Source organism: Lampetra planeri, chromosome 12 (genome assembly GCF_965212315.1).
Source record: "Lampetra planeri chromosome 12, kcLamPlan1.2.h2, whole genome shotgun sequence".
Classification (NCBI taxonomy): Eukaryota; Metazoa; Chordata; class Hyperoartia; order Petromyzontiformes; family Petromyzontidae; genus Lampetra; species Lampetra planeri.
The window spans coordinates 11,678,204-11,701,019 of NC_136118.1; the positions used below are offsets into that span (position 1 = coordinate 11,678,204).

At 46.0% G+C, this 22,816-nt stretch overlaps 1 protein-coding gene across 4 annotated transcripts in view; it reads left to right on the plus strand.

Annotated features, from left to right (window-relative positions):
* Positions 1-22,296, plus strand: part of SLC4A11 (solute carrier family 4 member 11) — a 39,833-nt gene extending 17,537 nt beyond the window's left edge. For 3 of the 4 annotated variants that reach the window (XM_078599558.1, XM_078599559.1, XM_078599557.1), the window contains exons 8-19: positions 1,733-1,826; positions 4,098-4,220; positions 5,478-5,591; positions 7,006-7,138; positions 7,550-7,623; positions 8,988-9,186; positions 10,392-10,498; positions 12,170-12,344; positions 12,611-12,784; positions 13,868-14,066; positions 18,883-19,052; positions 20,776-22,296. In XM_078599558.1, coding sequence (XP_078455684.1) covers positions 1,733-1,826; positions 4,098-4,220; positions 5,478-5,591; positions 7,006-7,138; positions 7,550-7,623; positions 8,988-9,186; positions 10,392-10,498; positions 12,170-12,344; positions 12,611-12,784; positions 13,868-14,066; positions 18,883-19,052; positions 20,776-20,839 — 1,626 coding nt within the window. In that variant the 3' untranslated portion in view covers positions 20,840-22,296. The remainder of the gene's footprint in view (positions 1-1,732; positions 1,827-4,097; positions 4,221-5,477; positions 5,592-7,005; positions 7,139-7,549; positions 7,624-8,987; positions 9,187-10,391; positions 10,499-12,169; positions 12,345-12,610; positions 12,785-13,867; positions 14,067-18,882; positions 19,053-20,775) is intronic. The other variant, XM_078599560.1, reaches the window with a different exon arrangement.
* Positions 22,297-22,816: the final 520 nt, after the last annotated feature.

Below are 22,816 nucleotides of genomic sequence, written 5' to 3' on the forward strand. Positions count from 1 at the left end.
TACTTTAACCCAAAGATGGCAGCAGCACCACTGCAAGTCTCCAACAACGGCACGTTACGTTGTGAAACTTGCCACTTTTCCTTTCCGGATGTGAGAAAAAAGTGTAAAACCAAGTGCACATTTGTCATTTGGCGCCTGTTAAAGTGGCTTTAATTGGACAAACTTGCTCCCAGACGTGAGCAAGTTTTCGGTGCGATCGTCTGTCCACTTGTGTGCTGTTTCGGCTACTTTTTTGTCGTCTGGTGCCATCCTTGCTCTCTTGCGCCCCTTGTGGTTTTTTGATCCCATGAGCTACTCAGCAGTCAACCCACACGGTTTAGCCCGTATTCTCTCGTACAGGGGAATTGAGTTTTCAGGTCCATACGGCGTACAGCCGTTTCAATACGGGCAAAAAAAGTCTATTTGTTTGTTTCTCCCTTGCGATGGGACATTGTAGGATGGACGTTGAGATTTATAAGGGGAACAGGGTGACAAATATGGTCTGAATTGGTCTAATAAGGTTAGGCACTGATCAGGGGTTGACAGTCATGTTACTCACACGGCCAGACGGCAACCATTCATTGCGACTTCAGAACATTGCTTGGCATGTAAATGCGTCACGCGATCACACATCAGTTTCCCTACACGCATACTTGAACAACGCTGCAACAGTTGTATGAGCAGCGGTAATGCGGGTCGTGAAATCCTGCGTCCAAGCTACTGGTAAGGGTGACTACATCTCACGTGGCACTGAACCAAAGTTACACGCGTTCCAGCACACACACAAGGATGTCAATATGCAAATGTTCTCGCAACCGCAGAGAGGTTCAATGTTGATATGCAGGGTGATCCATGCATTATAAGGTACACACTGATAAGGGGTCGACAGGTATGGCTACTTCCAGCCCATGCATACGATTCGAGTTACTTCCTTGCCACAGGCCAAGCTAGGAGCCATATTTGATCTATATACACTATGTTCTTACCCCTCCCCCACTCCATAATACTCACAAGAGTGAGTGTGTGGTGCGTTAACAAAAAAAGTCCACATGTTGCTCGTTCCAATGTTAATTATCAACATGCTATGCCTTGCAATGGCTGTTTACAGGGTGGAGAGGCGTTTCCAATTCCTGGTCATGCATGGCAGTGCGGTGTTATATTAATGTTATTTATTGGGATTATGCCACCTGGCAGAGATGAAGACTGTTGGTGAATAAATGCTGCACAAAACCTAATTTACTTGTATATCTATCCCAGACCATTCTCCAAAATTAAAATATAATTTCTGTTTGCCTTAGTGTGATTTTTCACGTAGAAACAAATATAAATGTGGTTTTCTTTGCAAAACTGCATATGATCATCTGTGTTTTAGTACGTTTGATTTCCCAATGCTGTTTTTGGTTGGGTTGAAGGTTTGTTGGCAGACAGCTGTGAAAAAACATGTCAAAGTTAATGCAACATTATGAAAAGTGTGTTCATAAAATAAATATACAATTTGGACGAATGTTTTAGCAAACGGCCATTAGATAAAATAAGGAAATGTTGATGGTAGCAAACAATCTTTATGCACCATTTGGCGTCCCAGTTCGCTTTAACTCTGGCACTGACTTAGATGTCGGAGACGCAATATAAGTTTGTGCTTGATGTATGTTGAACTTCTTTCGCACCCTACGCAGCCACCCATGCTAATCGGAGGTGTGGGGGAAGGACAACAAACTAACGTGTACCACGTGTCCTTTCCGTGTGTGCACAGACTGAGAGGAGTATTGTGTGCACTATTCCTGGAATGGGGATTTGGGAAGACATCCGTCGCAGGCTGCCATACTACTCCTCAGACTTCACGGACGGTGAGTTTCCCAGGCCCCCCGCCCCGTGAGCCTGGGTAGGGATTCGTTCTACAGCGCAAGCCCTCCTGTTATCCGTTGACCCTCTTAATCTGCACACCCCCCGTTAACCGTGGCCGGAATCTCTCTGCGGACATTCCTATTTTCCGCAGACAGATTGCTGCTGTTATAAGGTAATCCTGTTATCCGTAATAGAGGTTTTTATGGCTTGAGTCCGCCATGCGCAAAAATTGCCGTTGCCGGAAACTTTTGTTCCCGTGGCTTTTGAATGGATGGGAGTGGCACAAACAAATCCTCTTCTTACTCGGCGTTCATCCGCAGCCTTCCACCATGAATAATAACGACTACTTATTTTTCGCCGTAACATGGCCTGCAATTACACGGGCGCAATAATGGTGGTGATGGAGTTGATGGCAATGGGTTGATACTGATGGAGTGATAGATGATTGATGGTTATGCCATTGATGTGCACTCTTGCTGCACTCTGAAAAACTTAGCTCGAGCTCGCTGTCGTGCCGTGCGTGGACTAAGTCCCCAGCGGTTCGGTTTGTGTAGCATTTGGCGATGAAGAAAATGTTCCGAGGATGAAAACTGCTGTGATGGAGGGATTAGATCAGTTAACGGGAACGAGATAGATTTTTAGCATTGCAAAGTCTGAGGGACTGACAGCATTGGGGGGGGAATCTTCGTCAAATAGTGGATTGATAATAGATTATAATGATGATGGTGATGCTTTTGGTAATGATGGTGATGGTGATGATGCTAATGCTAGTGCTGGGGGTGATGATGCTAGTGGTTGAGGTGACGATGACGAGTGATTATAGCATGGAACAATAAGCTCGAGCAGCAAGTCTTTATCCATGATTGCCCACATGGACGCGGAGTTTTCTGCAGAATAATGCCGTTAATCAGATTGGCAAACCACCCTCGAGAAAGCCTCGCCGAGCTGGACGCTTTCATGAGGGTTCTGCATTGCGATGTTTGGCCATTTCCATTTGTGAGTATTTCGCTTTGTAAGAGAGAGCCAATTACCTGGAGAAAATCCGTTTCCATAGCCGGGGACATTGCTCAAAGCGTGGGTGGCACCACTATTTTCAAAATGTATTTAACAGGGTTTTCAAACCATAAAACATGCGTATTCATACAATTCAATTAATTCCTCCTACCCCCGTCCACCGCCTCTATTGCCGTCATGGAGTTTTAGTGCCAAATAGAAGGCCAACAGCCCCCTGCTCCCCATGGTGCACTGCCATGACTGAAAAGGTCCGCACTGGCTCATGAACACATTGGCTTTATTGCCATCTGTGAGCCATCAAGAAATTGCCTCAAGTGCTGGCGGACAGGTATGCACTATAGTCGAGGGGTGGGTTTTTTTTGGGTTGGATCGCGTAAATATAAATGTGTCGTTAAGCCCGCCCACCACCCGACGGCCAATCAGGTTTGTCACTTAAACAAAACTTACCGGGTGAGTTACTAGTTCAGCACATCGGTGTGTTGGAGAGTAAACCCACAACATTTACAATTCGAGTACCGTGTCGTTTCGCCGGTAATTACAACCAGCATCGTCAGGCGACAGCCAGAATTGTGGAGAAATCCACCATCTTGCCTTTGAGCACATTTTATAAATTTTACTCGATGATAGAGACCTGCGAGAAAATTCTGTTTTTTTTTAAGTTACGGATCACGCCGCTATTGTGCAGGGATGAGATGATGGAAAATGTGACGTTTAAAAAAAAAACCACTAACCTTGCCCGTCACATGTTCTCTTCATGGGAGAATTCGTGCATCTGCAAAAATTTTCTCTGAGCCAGGTCTGTAGATTATGGCCACGGTGTTAGGCAGCACTGCAGCCATGGGATTTCTGGTTTTGCAAAGAAGCTCGGTGCAACTATTGCGATGACACCATTCGTTATGGATCTCGCAGCTGCAGGGACAATTGGTGAAGTGGGATGGAATTGGTACGATGATGTCACGTCGCATGTAGACACAAATGAAAGTAATTCTGGGCATTGCGCCGTTATATTTTTTTTCTCCGTATAGTGCGGTTCCAGCTTCGGGCTAATGATGAGCCGGCTAACTAATGGGTGAGGTCTAATAGGTCTTTCCATGCTTTAGCCCTATGCCGGTGCATCATGTTGAGGTGTCAAACGACTCTGTTTGCTCTGTATGTAAAACAAAACAAAATCTCAGGTGTAAATGCATTCGAATGAAGAATATACTTTGAACGCACGAGGTAGTACAGTTTATAAACCTTGCAAACCTTGTATTTGACAGGGATTCTTAGAAACCGGTGCATTGGAAAGTACATCATCGCCATGATTTTCCTGTACTTCGCCTGCCTGCTACCCTCCATCGCGTTCGGATCGCTCAACGACATCAACACGAGAGGAGCGATCGGTAGGCCGCATCGCCGTGCTGGCGAGCAACGGGGAGCGAGAGAGGCAGTATTGTGTGCACGTGTAAAACATGAATAATCTATCGCCGCATCTTGGCAGGTTTGCACGGTAATCGAACGAAGATGGTCACTGCATCGCGCACTGGCGCCATGCACTTTTACATCATCTAGATTAAAAACTAGTTTTTTTAGAATAGCTTTTTGTGTTTGGTTTTGTTGTTCGTCCCCCATACCTCCAATTTGCACGGGTTGGCTACGTACTGTGTGTAATACGTTTTATCCGTACATACATGTTTCAGGCTTTTCAATTACAAAAAAACTGGTTTGGTATTATGGTGTATGGGTACAAAATAATTCTGTAATAATTTATTTGGAGGACGTGTTAAAAAAAATTCTACAAATCTGCAGATTAAATTGTACAGTGAACGTTTATATTACAGTCGTGAATAATGTATTAGATCAGCATGCATTTATGCAGCGCAATATGAAGAGGCAATACTTGTTGGTAATACTTGCCGAGGTTTGCTATTGTAGCATTAATTTGTCATCTGGATGTAAAATCGAAGGGGTTGATGTAACAGATATCTCTATGGAACCACTTGGGGATTGACACCTTATTCCACTACCGTATTCTCCAGACCACAAGCATAAGTACGTAGTACATCTTCTCCAGTGTTTGTGTGTGTGTGTGACCATATTAGTGTGGAGCTGTGGGGCAACGGTTAGTGCACTGCGCTACCAACCCGGCGACCTCAAACAACCAATAACAGTGGCGAAAATTGGACCGGTCCTAGGCCTCCCGTAGGCCGACTCGACCTCAAATAAGTGCTTGGTGCGGTGTGTAAACATCGCCACTAGGGGGAGACGAAGATAGACGAGCGTGGTTCTGGCCACCCACCCACCTCCTCGTGTGGCGAGCCGGCCTTCAAAATTGCTCCCTGAAAACACTTGCCCCAACAGTCTGTTGAGGCCATACGAGAGGGATATTTGTCTTTGACCAGATTAGCTGAACTCCATTGGCACAATTGGGGGTGCATCGTACATTCCGGAGCGACTTTTAAACTGGACGGCACGGTGGTTCCCTATTTCAGCACATTCATTTGATGAGGTTTTGCCCACTGCACCTATTATCCATGGCCAACACCATCTCAGCGTGCCCCCTTCTGACTTGTTCTTTGACCTTGCCACGTTCATTAGAGACGAACCACTGCCCTCCTCCTCCTTGGGGATGTGTCTGGCCGTTCCCTTGTCTCCCACAGACGTCCAGAAGACACTCGTGGCGCAGAGCATGGGAGGAGTGCTGTTTGCGGTTCTGTCGGGACAGCCTCTCATTGTTCTGCTCACCACTGCGCCGCTCGCCCTGTACATATATGGTGAGTCTGAATCATTCGGATGCCGCCGTGTTGTTGTAATGGTGAGTTTAGCACATGGTGGGCTTTTGCGGCCAATATTTATCCGCAATGGAGATTGTTTTTGGGTTCGATCGCGTAAATATAAATGTGGTGTTAAACCCGCCACCACCCGACAGACAATTCGTACGGTGAGCAGTTTCTGCCCTGGTTAGAGCAACAAGATAGAGCAACAAAGAAAGGTTAACCTGACTAATTAGCTGTCAGGTGGTGGCGGGTTTAACAACCCAAAACAACTTTTATTGTAATGGTGAGCCCACTGCATTTATAATCCAAAGGTCAACCGCTTCTCTCCCGGCGTAGCAGCAACAGCAGTAACAGCGACATCATCATCGTCATTCTACGCATCACCATTCTCAACATAATCACCATCATCCTGATCATAACCTTCTTCTTCAATATTATTGTTGTCGTTTTATCAGATGACGAGGCATTGACATGGTCGAGCAGAAGCGCGTTCGCCGATTGTCGACAATGTTCACGGTTCGAATCCAGCGGCTGCCCTCATTTTATGCTGCGACTGTATTAACTGTAAAGATACGCACGCAGTCTGCTTCACAGTGGCCATGTTATCGGTCCTGTGAATGTAATTCGCAAGAGTAAGACCATTTATGTGCTGGCGTCATGGTCACGAATTTGCATCATTTGACAATGTCCCCACTATTCGCTCGATTTTAATTTGCATAGAAGTCCTAGCCGGGTAAATGAGCATCATCATCATAATTGTCTTCACATTCGTCATCGCTTTTTGTTCGTGCTTGTTTCTGCCCTGATTTGAGCAGCAAATAATGCCCTTTTTGAATGTAATGCAAACATTTCGCAACGTGTAGTGGAACAGAGGCAACTAACATGCACGTGACTTAAGGCGGAATGGGCCATCGCTACCCTCTCACCCTTTGATGCGATTACGCATGATGGTTGAAACCTTCCACAATTGAGTATAGACCTTTTCAGCACGAATTGGCTCCATCCTAAACCCACTCTCGTCCTGCCCACGACGGGCCACCCTAGCGGCTCCCCTTTGAGGAAGGGCGGAAGTGGGGGGGGGCTGCCTTTGTTGCCGTTGTGGAATTACGGTCCAAGCGAATTGCGCAAATGTGGAATGGATACCAATTTTGATGTGAAAACGGCCGAGTTTCTGAAAAAAAAATTGCATAATCGCGATCAAAATAGCTAAACGGTAATAGAGGTTTTTGGGTTGGATTGCGTAAATCTCACCCAAAAAAACCTCTTAAGGCTAATATGGATAATAATAATTGTTATGGATAATATTGGTCACGAAAGCCTACGTGTTATAGTGACACGAGTTGTCCCTTGGGGGGTGTCCTTTGAGAGACAATTGTACTTTGCGTTTCCCCCTTGGCCGTATTTGATGCAGCGATCCGGACAATTTGCGATGAGTTTGAACTGGACTTTCACGCGTACTACGCCTGCATCGGCCTCTGGAACAGCTTCTTCCTGACACTCTACGCCCTGCTGCACATGAGCACACGCCTGCACCTCTCCAAGCGGTGAGTCTTAGAGAAGGACGTCATTTCTGTGATTTAAAAAAAAAAATCTTAACTTTTTTTTCCCACAACGCCCTGGACATTTCCTGGTACGTGTTCAGCTGAAGCATGACCGAAGAGCTTACATTTGAATATATATCAAATATAAATATGAAATCTGTCGAGAAATATAGGACTTTGAATTTGCAGCTGTCCGACCTTCAAAACAATTTTAGATTGCTGGCCCTGTTGGTGGGTAAATTTGAGTAGCAATTGGTGCCCAAGGACAAGGTCATTTTCAGAAATTTTTAAACCACTGGTGTTGGGAACATATCAATCACACCCACAATATCAGAGCACATATGCTTCATAGCGTATTGTGGTTGTATATTCTTTCTGTCGTATAATAATGCAAACGTGTTGGCTCTCTTGCAGATCTATTGAAGAGATATTTGCACTCTTCATCTCCATCGCCTTTGTGGTGGACGCAATCAAGGATATCATTAAGAGTACGTTGTGTTCTATTGCCCGACTACAATTGCACATCCACATTAAAAACAAAACCGTCATGGAAAACAGTGTACGTACGCATGTTGAACTTTTGCACCGCACGTAGCCATCCATCCTAATCGGAGGTGCTTAAAAAGCTGTAGCAGATATACATTTTCTAAGAAATGTAGCGTGTACAAAAACAAAGCTACGGACTGGTAATACATGTGTAGGCTTACAAAGAGTTTAGGAATTAAATGATCTTTTACGTTAATGCGGTTACAACGAGTTCGCTTGCTAAAATAATTTGTAATTTCTTTTTTTGCTCCAACCTCTCCCGTTTGCATGCACTTGAGGCGGCGGTCGTGTGTCGGTCTGATTCTGTTTTTTTATTTTTACAATTGCATTGATTGTAATACGGTACTTAAAAAAAAAACACATACGACAGCAGAACAGATAGGCAACTAATCTTCCGCACTCCGTGAGCACGAGCGTTCGCATCACAACCTAGATTATATATTCTCGTGCAGTGATCTTGATTGCCGCCCACAGTGCATTTCATTTTGCTCGCCGTTTTTCACGTGTGCCGCTGATGGACATATTTTAGGAATGCGAGTCATAATATCCGTTCTTTCTCATCGCACGCTTTGAGTTCAATACTTGCCTTAATTTCCACGTTTTTGTAATGGTAAACACAAAAAAGCTGACAAAATTTGGAGAACCATAAGGTAAATTATTCAGTACTAATTTAACATTGCAAAGTTGGTTTTAACGTATATTTTCATTTTATCACTGTGGTAATGATTTATAAATTCACATTACAAGCGACTGTTGCATTTCTGCCCGAAACCGTTCTGAAACGTCTGTAATGACACACGAGTGTAGCAAGAGCAGACCCGCTAAGCGCAGGTGCTGCTGTCGATGTATGTTCAAGTTCTTTCACACCGTTACATAACCAACGATGCTAATCGGAGGTGCTGGGGACGACGACAAACTAAACACCGAAAGCCAGTTCTAAAGAAGTGAGTTTTCAATCTAGATTTAAAAGTGCACAGCTCCAGTGGCCTAATATTGGAAGGAAGAACGTTCCAGACGGCCGCAGAAGCGCATCTGAAAGCGCGCGATGCGGTGACCGTCTTTGTTCGACGGCCGGCCAAAAGCCGCCGCTGCTGCTGCTGCTGCTGATGATGACTGCTGATGACTGCTGATGACTGCTGATGACTGCAGTCCGCATGATGGTTTATGCTCCTTGACGAGATCGGCAAGGTTACCATCGTGGTTCAGTCGTGGCAAGCGCTCTGCGCGTAACGAGGGCGACCCTTTTCGATACGGCTTTCCCGACCAAAGCTCCCGCTGTCTCCTGGTCGTCCGCGTGTCCGTGAAGTCTTCAAGCAGAACTATCTGCCCGGGGAGCCGGGAGGCTGCGGTTCTGCGGGGAACAACACGAGCGAGGGCAGCTGGGAAGGCGCCGCCGGGGTGGACTCGGGCGGCCCCAAGGGCAGCCGTGACGTGGCCCTGCTGGCCCTGCTCCTCATGCTGGGCACCGTGTGGCTTGGGAGCACTCTTTACCAATTCCGCAAGCGGTGAGCAACCCCCCCCCCCCATCTCTCGGTGCCCCCCCCATCTCTCCCATGACGTGGCCCCTGCAAAGTTGTGCAATGCCCCCGAGGCCCGCGAGAGTGCGGTGGACTTTTGGCATTCGTTGGTTCGACGAAACACACGTCACAACTATGAGATGGCTCTCCACGCTGTGTGATTTAGTTTGTAGTAGTTTGGTAAGTGGACATCCTTGGTTGTTCATTAGCAGTCAGTGGTGGAGTGGTAATCGATTGTCAAGATCATCAGCACCAGCCATGATCAATCCTCTGTTGGATGAAGGCCTCCCCAAACTGCCACAAACTCTCACAATCCTGCGATGTTCTAAGCCATCCAGCACCTGCGCACGACCTGATTTCATTGTTTCATCTCCTCCATGGATGTAATATTGTGTGCATTCCGTTCCATGGCTACAGATCTGTCATTAAACTAAACTAAACTATTTTACCAAGTAAGGCCCACTGAGCTATATATTTTTCAGAAGTGATTTGGCCATAAATGGTACCCTGACGAGAAGTGGCTTGTGTATCTGCAGTTATGCCCATGTATTGTTAAAAGTGTGACCCTACAATGTTGTACATACTCTCTGGTTCTTTCGGTCAAGTCACGTATATAGAAAAAATATAAAACACAAGCGTCCGTCTTCAGGTGAGGAATAATGATCTGCTGTTGTGGCTCTATATAGGCACGGGGGGGGGGGGGGAGGAGTTTGGCCGTGGGGAGTTCACAGGGGAGAGGAGTGGAGGGTTTGTGGCGTGCATGGACGGGTGGGGCTGGAGTAATTAGCAAGTAAAATAAATGAGCAAATAAAATGGAATAATTTCTCCAGCCCGACCCGTCCCTGCACGCCACAAACCCTCCACTCCTCTCCCCTGTGAACTTCTACAGCCAAACTCTTTCCCCCTCCCTTCCCAACCCCCTCCCGTGCCTAATTAAAGCCACAACAGCAGATCATTTTTTCTCACCTAAAGACGGACGCTTGTGTTGCGACCGAAACGTTGTGTTTTCTTGTATTATTATTTTCTACCCACGTGACTTTACCGAAATAACCAAAGTATGAATTTCTGCAGTCACGAAAGCTTCAAATCAATTTTGTACATATTTTGTGGTGTTACAAAAGCTTGAGGCAAATTTCCTTTTGACAACCCTGCCTTGACGTGAAACATACTATATTTATAACTCCTTGCTGCAGGCCATATCTGCACCTGCAAGCGCGGGAGATCCTGTCCGACTGCGCCATGCCCCTCTCCGTCATCGCCTTCTCCTTCCTGGGCTCCTACGTGTTCCGAGACATTGACCGTACGGCTCCGCTCACGTGTTTCAGGCATTTCCTCTGTAGAGTTTTCGTTTTTCACGTAGAGTCGTTTGGTATGCACAGACATAGACGACTCTACCGAACCTCGTGGGTAGGATGATAACGCGGTGGCTCATATAGCAGTTGTCTAAGTTTTTAAAAAAAAAACCCGTTCTGTTTGTAACGTAGAGCACCAGTGGTACATTTGCATTAACAGGAAGCAGCTGCACTGTCTGTCTTCATCGTGACTATTTTAAACGTATCATATTATACGAGGCCACCGCTTGTCAGACACAAGTTAACCATTGTGCACTGCAGTTCAGTATTTGGATGTGAACATTAACACCTGTAATGGCAGAAATGTGTTCGTGTTTGACTTTACATTACTTGCCGAGTGTTCCACACATCCCTCAAGCCTGCAAATGCTTGAAGCCTGCAAAGGCTTGGGATGTATGTCGGGCATGCTAACACATTACCACTGACACCAAATATAAGCCAGCATAGGTTTCGTTCACAGTGTTCGGCTTGACGGAATATCACCGCTCTTAAGTGGTGTTAAACTATAGAAGATTTACCATTCCCTTCCGTTGAATGCCTTGATTACGCAATCTACTTCACAGTCAACTCCATTTAAATTCACGGTTGATCACTTAGTGCAATATTCTCCGTCGCGATGAAGGTGTAAATCGTGTTAGATCAGCCGTGGCTACGGTGTAAAACTGCGTACAAACAGAGGGTCCTCAGTTTCATGGCAATAAATGCTTGGCCAAGCGTGTTGCCCCTATTAATTACGTGTGTACGTTGAACTTCTTTAGCGTCGTATGTAGCCAACCATGCTAATCGGAGGTGCAGTTACATTTCTATGTTGGGTAGACAACAACAAAAACATCACCACACTCCGATAATTAATCAAATTAGGATGTTGTATCCAGCTATAATCAAACATTTTTTAAATAATACTTGACAGCACTGTGAAATGAAGGCCGCCCTAAACCGTGTCCAAAACGGGGGTTGTTTGAACATACTTCACCACATTCGTCAGTGTGGGTCGGCGAAGGTGAAGGCCCCAGGGCCAGCTAAGATATCTCTCGAAGTTGGCCGTGGCTGGGAATAAAACGAACGTCTCGCTGGGTTAGTGCGTGGACAACCGCGCTAACCTCCGATTGGCATGATTGGCTACGTCCAGGTGCGAAAAGAGGTTCAACATAAGTATGCAGCAGAAGCCTTCTTAACGACCACCCCTGTTGACGACTAATCGCTTCCATAGAGCCCAATGTGTTCGCTTACCGACCATTCCCCTGTTAACGACTGGCTCTTGTAGGTCCAGTAAATATTAATTAATGTATTGATTAACCATGTTTCTTTTTAATTTTGTGTTTTATAATATCGTGAGTATCTATATGTATTAATATCCATTTAATTATTATAAAGTACGTTTTTCGGGTTAAAAAGTGGAACTTTTGATGGTTTCGGAGGGAATTAAAACTTTTAATTTGTATTTCCTATGCTCACTTCATGACCAAATTACTTAACGACCGGTTTTCCTGGAACCAATTACCGTCATCAAGAGAGGTCCTACTGTACAGTAACACGTAACAAAGTCTGTCGCCGGCTCTGAAATGTGTTGGTAATGTCTGCCCCCCCCCCCCGCCCGCCTCCTGTTGCCTGTGTTGCAGTGACAGGGCTCAAGTTCAGCTACACTCCGAGTGGGAGCTACTTTGCGCTGGCGCCACTTAGTCTCCTAACAGTGGGCTCTATCTGCAGCGCAATGGGCATCGGCTTCCTGCTCTCAATCCTTTTCTTCATGGAGCACACGATGGCCGCCTCGCTCACCAACGCACCGCACAACAGGTTTGCCCTCGTCGTCGTGCCCACGGGCGATACTTGTTCTCTTGATGTGCGCGTGCGGTGCCCGTGAACATGTCACAATGATATATAGTGGTGCTTCTGGATGAAATATGCGTGAAACCACACCAAAAAACTGTCAACGAGCTCCAACGAAAGCGTCGGCTGAGAAATAAAATAAACTTTAATGACGAACGCTCGTCGCCTCTACGTAGAGACCGCTCGCAGGCAGGGACCATTTAACAGTCGGCTGCGCGTCGTTGCCACGGCAGGCTGAAGAAGGGCACGTCGTACCACTGGGACCTGCTCCTGGTGGCCGTACTCAACGCCACCTTCTCGCTTTTCGGGCTGCCCTGGATGCACGCCGCCTTCCCGCACTCTCCGCTGCACGTGCGCGCGCTCGCCACGGTCGAGGAGCGCGTGGAGGACGGTCACGTGGACGAAACGTGAGCGGACGGGGGCGGACGGGGATGCACACCGCCGCGTGCCCACGGCACCGCACATGCCCAACGCGACAAACTACGGGAATGGAGCTTGCCCGATTGAATTCCCCCGGGTAGTTTTAAGCAGTATCAGCATTCGGCAGTGATGCTGGGCACAAACTAATTAAGCAAAAGCTTAGGGTCCCAAGTAATTGAAAGAGTTATTTAAAAAAAAAAATGCAGCAACACCCCGATTTAAGTCCTTTTTTTTTTTACCCCTTTTCGCAAATATACGTCGTCACTTTATTAACACCGCTACCCGATTTGCGTCGCCTCAAAACCCACACTTCGCTGACAGCAACGTCCGTCCTCTCGCGTGTCCGTTGCCTCGGCCTTCACCTCCACCTACCTACCCTGTAAAATCGCCTTGATTTGAGCCATTTCGATATTGGCCGTCGCACCTTTCAGCAACGCGTCGCCGATGTAAACCAGCCTATTACTGTGTGTGTGTAAGCGACACGAGTGCAGCCCTGCAATTGCTTGCTCGTGCCACTTGCTGGTGGAAGGGCCTCCACTAGAGGCAGTTGTAGAGGGTATTTGGGCTCTGCTCTTTCGTGCCGACACACGACCTGCCAATTGACTGGGGTCTACCCATTTATACTGCTGGGTGGACAGAGGTGGGGCGGGGGTCATCAACTTGCGCATTGTTCAAATGCCGAGATGGAATCAAACGGCCGACCCACGATCGCAAGTTCAGTCGTGCTCGCCATCACGCCAAGGCAGCTCCCTTAAATAAATAGGTGTTCACCAATATAGAGGCTTAAACTCGGATCATTGTCAAATTAACAGCTCAATTCCAATGACGTTATTATCAACGATAGTAATTAGTCTACTACGTTTATTACGTCACATGACTGTGATGTAATTGAGCTATGTGGCTTGTATTATAGCTTTTGTATTCAGGTGACGCGCACCCCAAGTTGGAAATTAACATTTCTAAGGAATGTCTTTGCGTGCTAACGCTTGTGCGCTCACGCCAGCCTGTGCCCACGTGACCTTGTGCATGTGTGTGTGTGCGCGTTTGTGTGTGTGTGTGCACGCTTGCAGCATCGTGTGCGTGCGCGAGACACGCGTCCCAGTGCTCCTAGCGCACATGCTGCTGGGTTTGTCACTTTTTTTTCTGCTACCCCTGCCACTGCAGTGGATTCCACGGCCCGTGCTGGATGGCATCTTTTTGTACATAGCACTCACGTCGCTGGATGGAAACCAGCTCTTCCAGCGTCTGGCTCTGCTGTTCACCGAACAGGTAATGAAGTGGCATGCGCTGGGTTTTGCAATGACACGTTTGGTTCTTGGGTTACATTGGCCGAGCGGCGGTGGTGTGTTTGACCACTTGTTGCAGAGAGAGATGTATGATTTTTCAAGACCCCCTGATCAACCCCGGTTAATACCGCCAGGTGTATTAATGTGGGCGTTAAAAATGAGCAAGCCATGTCTGCCGGCGTCGGGGTCCAAATACGAAAAAAATAAATGAATGTGTACTTAATTGGAAAACCCAGTCGGAGACATGATAGGTTGAAGGTCGTTGCTGTTGTTGGCCTTGTGCCACATAGACGGTTACCGACAGAGGGTCCTCCAGGATTAAACGCATTAAAGCTGCACTCGGAGATGTTTGTAACATTGTCGGTGCAACGTAAATGCAAGTTGTTGTGGTTGCAGGAAGGAGGGTCACGTGACGGCCTCTTCATGCAGTACTATATATTAATGTACGGTACTGAAAATGTGGCCAAATGAAGTGTTAGGACAAAAATAGCTGCATTTGATGAATTCCAGAATACGTGAGTTTGTTCAACTCTATAAATTGCAAAGGGTTTCGAATTTGCATGATTTAAATTTTCCGGTTTAGTTTTTTACAGAGACTAAAAAAACCCAATCTGGAACATTAATGTTGTTTTTAACCACCAAATGAGTTTCCTGGATTCGTTTCCTGTAGTTGAGAGCAGATCTTGGCACGCTTGCATCTAAAGTGCCCCCCTTGTATGACGCCCCCACTCGGTCATTGTCCAAACGTTCTGAGGTAACGCGGCTCAAAAGCGTACGTTGAAAGGGTTGTGAAAAATTTCCTTCTGGGGTCGTTTTGTGAAACACTTTATTACCACTTGCGGAGTTGCAGTGGCTATGGCTTGCCTCCATATTTATTTCGGACAATGACGATTCGTGGAATAATTTTGAGCGCACGACATTACCAACACATTTCGGAGCCGGCGACAGACTTTGTTACGTGTTACTGGACAGTAGGACCTCTCTTGATGACGGTAATTGGTTCCAGGAAAACCGGTCGTTAAGTAATTTGGTCCTTAAGCGAGGATAGGAAATGCACATTAAAAAGGTTTCATTCGCTCCAATAGCATCAAAAGTTACACTTTTTAACCCGAAAAACGTACTTTATAATATTTGAAACAATGGATATGAATACATATAGATACTAACGACTTTATAAAACACAAATAATGGTTTGGACTGTCAGTGTGACAAACAACTTCTGCCCCATTTAAAAAAAAATCCTCGTGGCAGCCGTGTGAGTTACGAAATATGATTGGCAATCTTCCCATATGCAGCCTCCCTCCTTATCGCCGATATTTTGTCATGAACGTGTTGGTAGGCGTGGAGCGGGTGGGCACGGCCAACGTCGGTGCCAAGTGATATTTTGCGTCATCGTGGGCAACCATTCGTTGCGCACCAACGAAGTACGGTCAAACAATTCCCGTCACCGACGGTGTGGGAAGGCCTTCATCCAGCAATGGATTGACAAAGGGCTAAAAATCATGACATTCGTTATTATTCTATCTTAGTTGGGTAGATTGTATATCTTGTTGTTAGGTCTTGTTATTTCTCTGTTTTAAGTAGGCCTTGGTTTGTGAGAGCTTTTGCTATTAAGATCCGTGTCAATTTCCTCCATAATTAAATTGTGTCTGCCATTAGTTATTGTTTATTCTTTATCGCTTGGGGGGGGGGATACCTTTTTGTGAATTGTCAATCATCAACCCCCTTTGTTTTGCTGCTTTCATGCATAATATGCAGCCTATTGTGCTTTTCAAAATTCAAAATCTATTTGTACAGCATGGTAAAGGAAGACTAGTCAAGTTTTACTGATCCTCTAGCCTTATTGTGTTACGGCCATACCTCGTGTGAATCAATTCACAAACCCTCGGTTTGCATCGCTCTTATTCACGATGACCTTCGTTCAAATTACGGTCTATTATGTCCATAATCTAAATGAGAATGGACCAGAGGGAATTTTCTTTTCATAGACCTACGTAATAATAGTCATCTTCTATAGAAAATTAAAGTTCTGTGGTGAGCATCAGTTGTGTGGTTACAGGTCCTGAGTTGCATAATAGACAGCTCGTATGTAGTAAAATTAATTATTATTTTCATGCAAAATGCAGCTGGAATTAATGATTCAGGGGTGCAATAAACCGCACACGTGGGAAGGTAGCCAGAACTGGCACCGACAATTTACCACACCTATTTTGGGCCCTATATAGGGGATGTTTGATTAACTCTATATTAGATTTGCAGTTGTTGATATAAAGTCAAAGAAATAATGCGAATGCAGCAATGTCACCGATAGGCTATCTGAAATTGAGGAGAGAAAGACCTTGAAAAATAAGCTTGTAATGTTACATAGAACAACTTAAATGCACAAAGGGACTTGAATAATGTTCATAGAACAAAGTTATATGAGCATCGAGATACATCTTTTTGGTTCTTTCGGTAAAGTCACGTAGAAGGGAAATAATAAAATAATACAAATAAATCATAATAAAATACAATTCTCACGACGTTTCGGCCACAACGCAAGCAGCCGTCCTCAGCTGAGCTGAGGACGGCTGCTTTACCGACAGAACCATCAGCTGAGCTGAGGACGGCTGCTTTACCGACAGAACCAAGAAGATGAATCCCTGTAGTCACGAAAGCTTTAAATCGAAAAAAAAATCGAGATCCATCATTTACTTGAATTACTTCTTGCACTGCTCGTCCGATATGTGCCCGACAGTAATGTATGTGCAGTGGCACAGAATCCTGTGCAATCAATTGCGTGTGCTGATATTTCTCGGTACATTGTCATATTAATGTGAATCACCACTGGCTGGAAACGGCCAATTGTAACTGATGTGAAATGGTCAATTATAACAATTATCAAAAACTAACAACATCCTGTTTATGACACACACGCGGCCAGACTGATTATCGTGGTGAAAAGGAATTTCCCACCAACTCACGAGTGAAGACCACGCTCTACAATGTTTGTGTTTCTTGTGCGAGACATTTACATTCGGCCGGGCTGTGGCGGCCTATAATCCGGCACCGGAGGCGGCGAGGGAGGGGGTTGGCGGATCGCACAAACGTCGTGAAACTTATTTCATGAAAAATGTGGATTTAAACCTGTACCACCTGTATGGGATAGCGTTTCCACCCCCCGCCCCCCCGCCCCCCCTCTCACGTGCGTGAGTTTTCTGCGGGTGCTCCTGTTTCCTCTCGCATGTAACCAATCATTAATTGGCTGATAATTGCTTAATACGTCGAGGACCGCAGAGCTCTTCCCGTTCGCCTGCGGTTCCTCCCGAGTCGTCGTCCTCTCGTCGAGAACGAGGAGCGGAATACTGTGCCGTCGTGAAAATGACTCGCGATCACGTAACCACTTAACAATTTTGCTGAGCCCGGTATTTGGTCTTGGCCCGTATTTCTGCAGCAACCCTACGACACTGCCAAGTTTTTAGCTCGAACTTGGCCGCGTGCCCACTTTTGGCAAGCCGCTGTAGCTCGCGCTGCGAGGGCAACGGGAACGCGTTTAGCCCGGCTGCCCTCGGACACGGTCACAATGTCACGTGGTCGTCTTTCTAGGGCCCGTCTCCTTCGAGTGCGAGCGAATCCAAGCGTTGTGTTCACGATCATTTTACTCTGGCCTCGCAGGGGAAGGGAGTGCATGAGGGGTGTTGGGTTTTGTTCGTTTAACCGGGCGAGAAGAGACCCGGGGTAGTCTCGCTGGCAAGAGAAACCCTGCGGCACCACAATGGCAAATGCAAAACAAATGAAAGTGTGCACCATTGAAGGAAATTTAAACAGCTGCGTCACATGGCACATCGAAAATATCGCACAAATCTACACCAACAATTAACTTATGACAACCCTGTAGCACAAGTCGGCTCGGGCAGATTATTCTCTGACTGATATATAGCACACTTGTATTTCAGTTAGAGCAACGGTTGACAGATATAGGGTGATTATTGTACGAATTTGTATCCTGACGAGGGCCTGCATGATGATTAGTTCGCGTGCAGGATTGTGGTGGAGAGGGTCCAAGCTCACAGAGCGCTGCGCTGCCATGAAGCACTGGAACTAAAATATAAATTGTTGAGCTCTACCAATAATGGCTCGATACGGCTTGGGTCCGTTTATAATAATTGCAAAAATACAGAAGTAGCATTTTGTAGGAAACGTGGCATTTTGAAAGTGGTTTCATTCGAGTCATCGAAACCCCTCGTTTTGCTTTGCAATGTATAATTTAGGTACTTGAGGGAGGAGAGTCATCTGAATCGGGAACCACACAAACGCCAAAAAAACATGTAAATAGTGGAGACATCATGGCTGTTAAAAAAAAAGTTATTTTGTTCAGATTGACGGCTGATGGACATTAGCGGAATGGCAGCCAAAGGAGAACTGGAGAGGACGCCGCACCGGGGAGACGGATTGCCGAGATTAGTTCACGCGCAGGCGTGAGACACGCGTCGTGGCATCCACATGGACCAATCGGTTCAGTTCAGTTAATTTAGGTATAGCCCTGTGAGCCATTCGGCTCTTGAATCGGGTGCAACCACAACAAACAAAAACATGAACAAGAAACATCTTAAAGTGATGCTGCTGTATGCAAAAATCCCAGTGGGATGCAAGTCATAAAGGAGCCGATAAGTGGATCGACACAATGGTGGATTTTTGCCGACTCAGAGTTATCGTCACACCTGCCGGCCGTGAAATGTGACGCGGTTTTCCACCTGTGTGTGTGTGTGTCTGTCTCACTGTGTGTGTGTGTCTCACTGTGTGTGTGTGTGCCCGCACAGACGGCCTACCCGCCCACTCACTACGTGCGCCGCGTGCCACAGCGCAAGATCCACTACTTCACGGGGCTGCAGCTGCTGCAGCTGACCGTCTTGTGCGGCGTGGGCTTCTCTCCCATACCCTACATGAAGATGGTCTTCCCAGTCATCATGCTGGCCGCCCTGCCCGTGAGGTGAGGCCTGCCTCCGAGGGTAAATGTTTACCCGGAGAGAGAGGGGTTGGTTCCTGCTGCGGGCAGACGCAACGTGCGGTCCTCCTGTGTATGTGCCTTAAACCTGCAAGCACAACAATAGAGCAATACGTTGACTCAAGCTTTGTCCCCCCCCCCATGCAGTCACCCGTAACATGGCTTACGTTACACAAATTCAATTTTACAAAAAAAACTCTCTCCTATCTGTCTTTCGATGTAAAACAAATAATAAAAGTGTTCCTTACACAACCCGGTCAGCCCATCGGCATAAGAAATATTTTAATTTGCTGTGTGGAGAGACGGATTTGTAAAGGAAATACGTATTTTCTGCTTATTATTCATATTCTCCACAACTACGCTAATGATGATTTTTTAGTGATCTTCTATTTTGCGGTCAGTACTGTGCAAGGGAAACTGGACCTCGGGAAAGGTGAATGTGAGGTTGTTGAGACTAACTTGAGAACTTCACTATTTTTTGACTGTCAGCTTCCATTTACGCACACATTTATCAAACTATGCTGGGTTAATTTGCCTCTGGATATAAACAGGCAACAAACGTGACCAATTTTTTTTCCTACTGTGGTCACTTATCACGTGACATTGTAAGTAACGAGAGAGAAATTAAAAGTACGTATTTTGATAACTTCCGAGGTGAATCTTCGGCACGTTCACACGCAAGGGGGTGCATATTCAGACGTTCGATGGACCTCTGTGGAACACTTTAAAGGGTAATTGGAAAGCAGCGACAGCTCGAATTGCCGTCATGACCTGAAGCTGTCGACTCCGCCTTGCCACCGCCCCCCTAGCCTCCTGCAAGATCCCACAGCTGCCACGCAGTAGGTGCCCTCTCCCCTCCAATATCCAAACCGAACGGTGTGCCACCATCCACTCTAAGGATTTCTCCTTGGCCACCGGGCTTGTGGAGATCACTCCGTATGGCATATGAACCTCCCTTGTGGGGCATTTATCATCTTGTGTGAATGTATCATAAACACGTGTGAAGTTTCCATCCTTGCATGAATACAATGCCACCGTTAACCAAGCCCGCCCGCTGCCTTTATACAAATATTTAACAAGCGGCAACCTCGCTAGAACTTTTCAAATGGGTCACTATAAGCTGCGGTGACGTCATGCTTGGCTGAGCATCGTGATGTAACATCTCGGTGTGATGTAGAAAAATGAAACCACGACTTCAGAGACACAATTTTTTCCATCGTTTAACTGCGCTGATAAAATATGCAGTGTCAACATTGCTTTGTTTTACTCGAAGCCAAGCACAGCAAGCAATGGCAAGAGAATAATTGTTCATGCGTGTATTTCATTACTTGGAGTCCTTACTAAAGAAAAGTTCTGCGTGAAGATGGCTTTAGTGTTTTAAGGCGCGGCCCCACATTGTCATTCTCATGCCACTGCTGGTTTAAGGACCTCTCCTTGAGGATATTGGGCCTACTCTTCCACGCTGGCAAAATACGTCTTGGCGAAGAGGCGGGGGCCGTACCCACAACTTTGCCCAACCACAGGCGACCTGCCGATCTCGACTAACTGGTGGTGACCCCATTCATACTGCCGGATGGACGGAAACGAGAGGGAGATTTTAGGTGCTTGTCAGCATTTTAATATTGGCCTAAGATAGACGTAGATTTGTTTTGGTTCGTTTTGTTTAAACCCGTAACTCTCTTCCGCATGCGTTTCTTTTCGTTGGCAGGTTTTTTGCCGTTCCAAAAATAATTGAATCCCGCTACTTGGATGTGATGGACGAGGAGCTGTGAAGATGCGCGCGATGAAAGGGGGGCGTTGGTTGTCTGCGCTCGTCAACTCGTGGGGTTTGCCGAGGCCGTCGGCCGCGGTTGTGACAATGCATTGGCGGCAGTTTGTCTTCATGCATTTTCAGGATGCAGAGCTGGTGACATAATTGCCACCTTGTGCAAGTGAACAAAAGAGTAGCAAATTTCGATTTAAAGCTTTCGTGACTGCAGGGATTCATCTTCTTGGTTCTTTCGGTAAAGTCACGTAGAAGGGAAATAAATTTGACTATTTTATTATTTCCCTTCTACGTGACTTTACCGAAAGAACCAAGAAGAAAAGAGTACCAATTCGTGTAAAATGACGGTTTTGTAAGAGGCTGTGGGCTGTACCCGATCTGCGCGATGGCTGTATTGGTTAAACACGCTTGTGGAAATGAAGCCATGCGACACGTGTGTGTGTGTGTGGGGACCACGTTATACAAGGGTTAAAGGTTAAGGCAGAAAAATATTGTCTTGACTTGTCACCCTGCCCCTGCCAAATCCCCGTTTTGAATGTTCTTCCGTTTACCGACTGCTCCTGGAATGTACCGTGTCAGGTAAATGTGTGTGTCATAAGAGTGCTTTTTAGCACGCAGTGTAAATACCAAAACTACAGATATAAACGCGATAACTGGGAATTGCCAGCCCCCATTTGAATGCCCATGGTCGACCACAATAGTTGCTTGTGTGAAAGGGGTAAAATGGAATGCGTGTGGTGGTGTGGGGGGATATTTGATGATGCACAATGTCCAGACTATAACGGTATGGAAAACCTGAACTAATACTGAGCTTTTATTAGCAATATGGTATTTTGAAGGCACTTTTTTATTGGTTTTATTTTATCATAAGGTTGCTATTTATGTGGAGCAGCACCATTAATATAATTTTTGTTTTGTGAATAACATGTAACGTTTTCATTCCCCCAGTGTGAATGAAAATAAACCCAGTTTTACTGAAATTATGGTTCCGGATATATACCAAATCGGTCAATTACTGCACCTCATAAGCAATAACATTGGTATATTTATTAATTATATCCTTCATGTGTTTTGTTTTTACCATTTTAATGTGATTTATTGCTCTGGTGTACAATGTAAATATTTTTTCTAGATTTCTGTAGGTCAGAATATTTCAAGGTGAACTATGTGAAGTAAGCGATATACATGTCCAATTTGATTTGTATTATAAGTGTCCTGCCATTAAAAGCTTCTAATAACTGTAAATATTCCACCTTGACAGCCTCTTGTGCGAATTAATAAATTGACCGATACATGTATGGGTTGTTGGGCTACAATTGGTGATTTATTCTGTAAAAATCACTACAATATCGTAAGACATGTTGGTCTTAACATAAGCCATAGTCTATAGACAGTCACTTTATATTAAACACAAAAAGGCTCATGAAAGTGGATGATATTTGTGAATAAACATTTTAGATTTTACATTTGAGCAGATGTTTGAAATTGAATGGGTGAGATTCTGGGTCACATCTAACATCAGTGGAGATTATGAACTCGTCCTGGGCCTCCCCACCTAGGTCAACTCAGCCTTAGCGAGCGACTTCCGAGACCCAATGTGCAGAGGGGGCTTCTTATTTATTTATCACACTTGGGCACAAACACTGGGCGATATAGAGAAACCTACCCACATAGCTACACACAGCCGGCCTTTCTACACAGCCCCATCGTGGGCGTCTAACTACATAGCTGGCTGACAACTGTAGCCATGACGACGGTAGGAGCCGTGCAGGGGATCTTCCAGGGGGCGTGGCCAGGCCCCGCCTCTGGCCACGCCCCGTTCTAGAACCTTCGAGCAGGTTCCTGGAGCTTCCCGACTGACCCCGCCTGTTACCCTGACGTGCCCCCCTCCTAGTTGGTTATATAACGTGCCCTGTAATTCTACATGTATCACACAACCTTAAGAATTGATATCGAATGGTTGACCAATACATCCGTCACCACC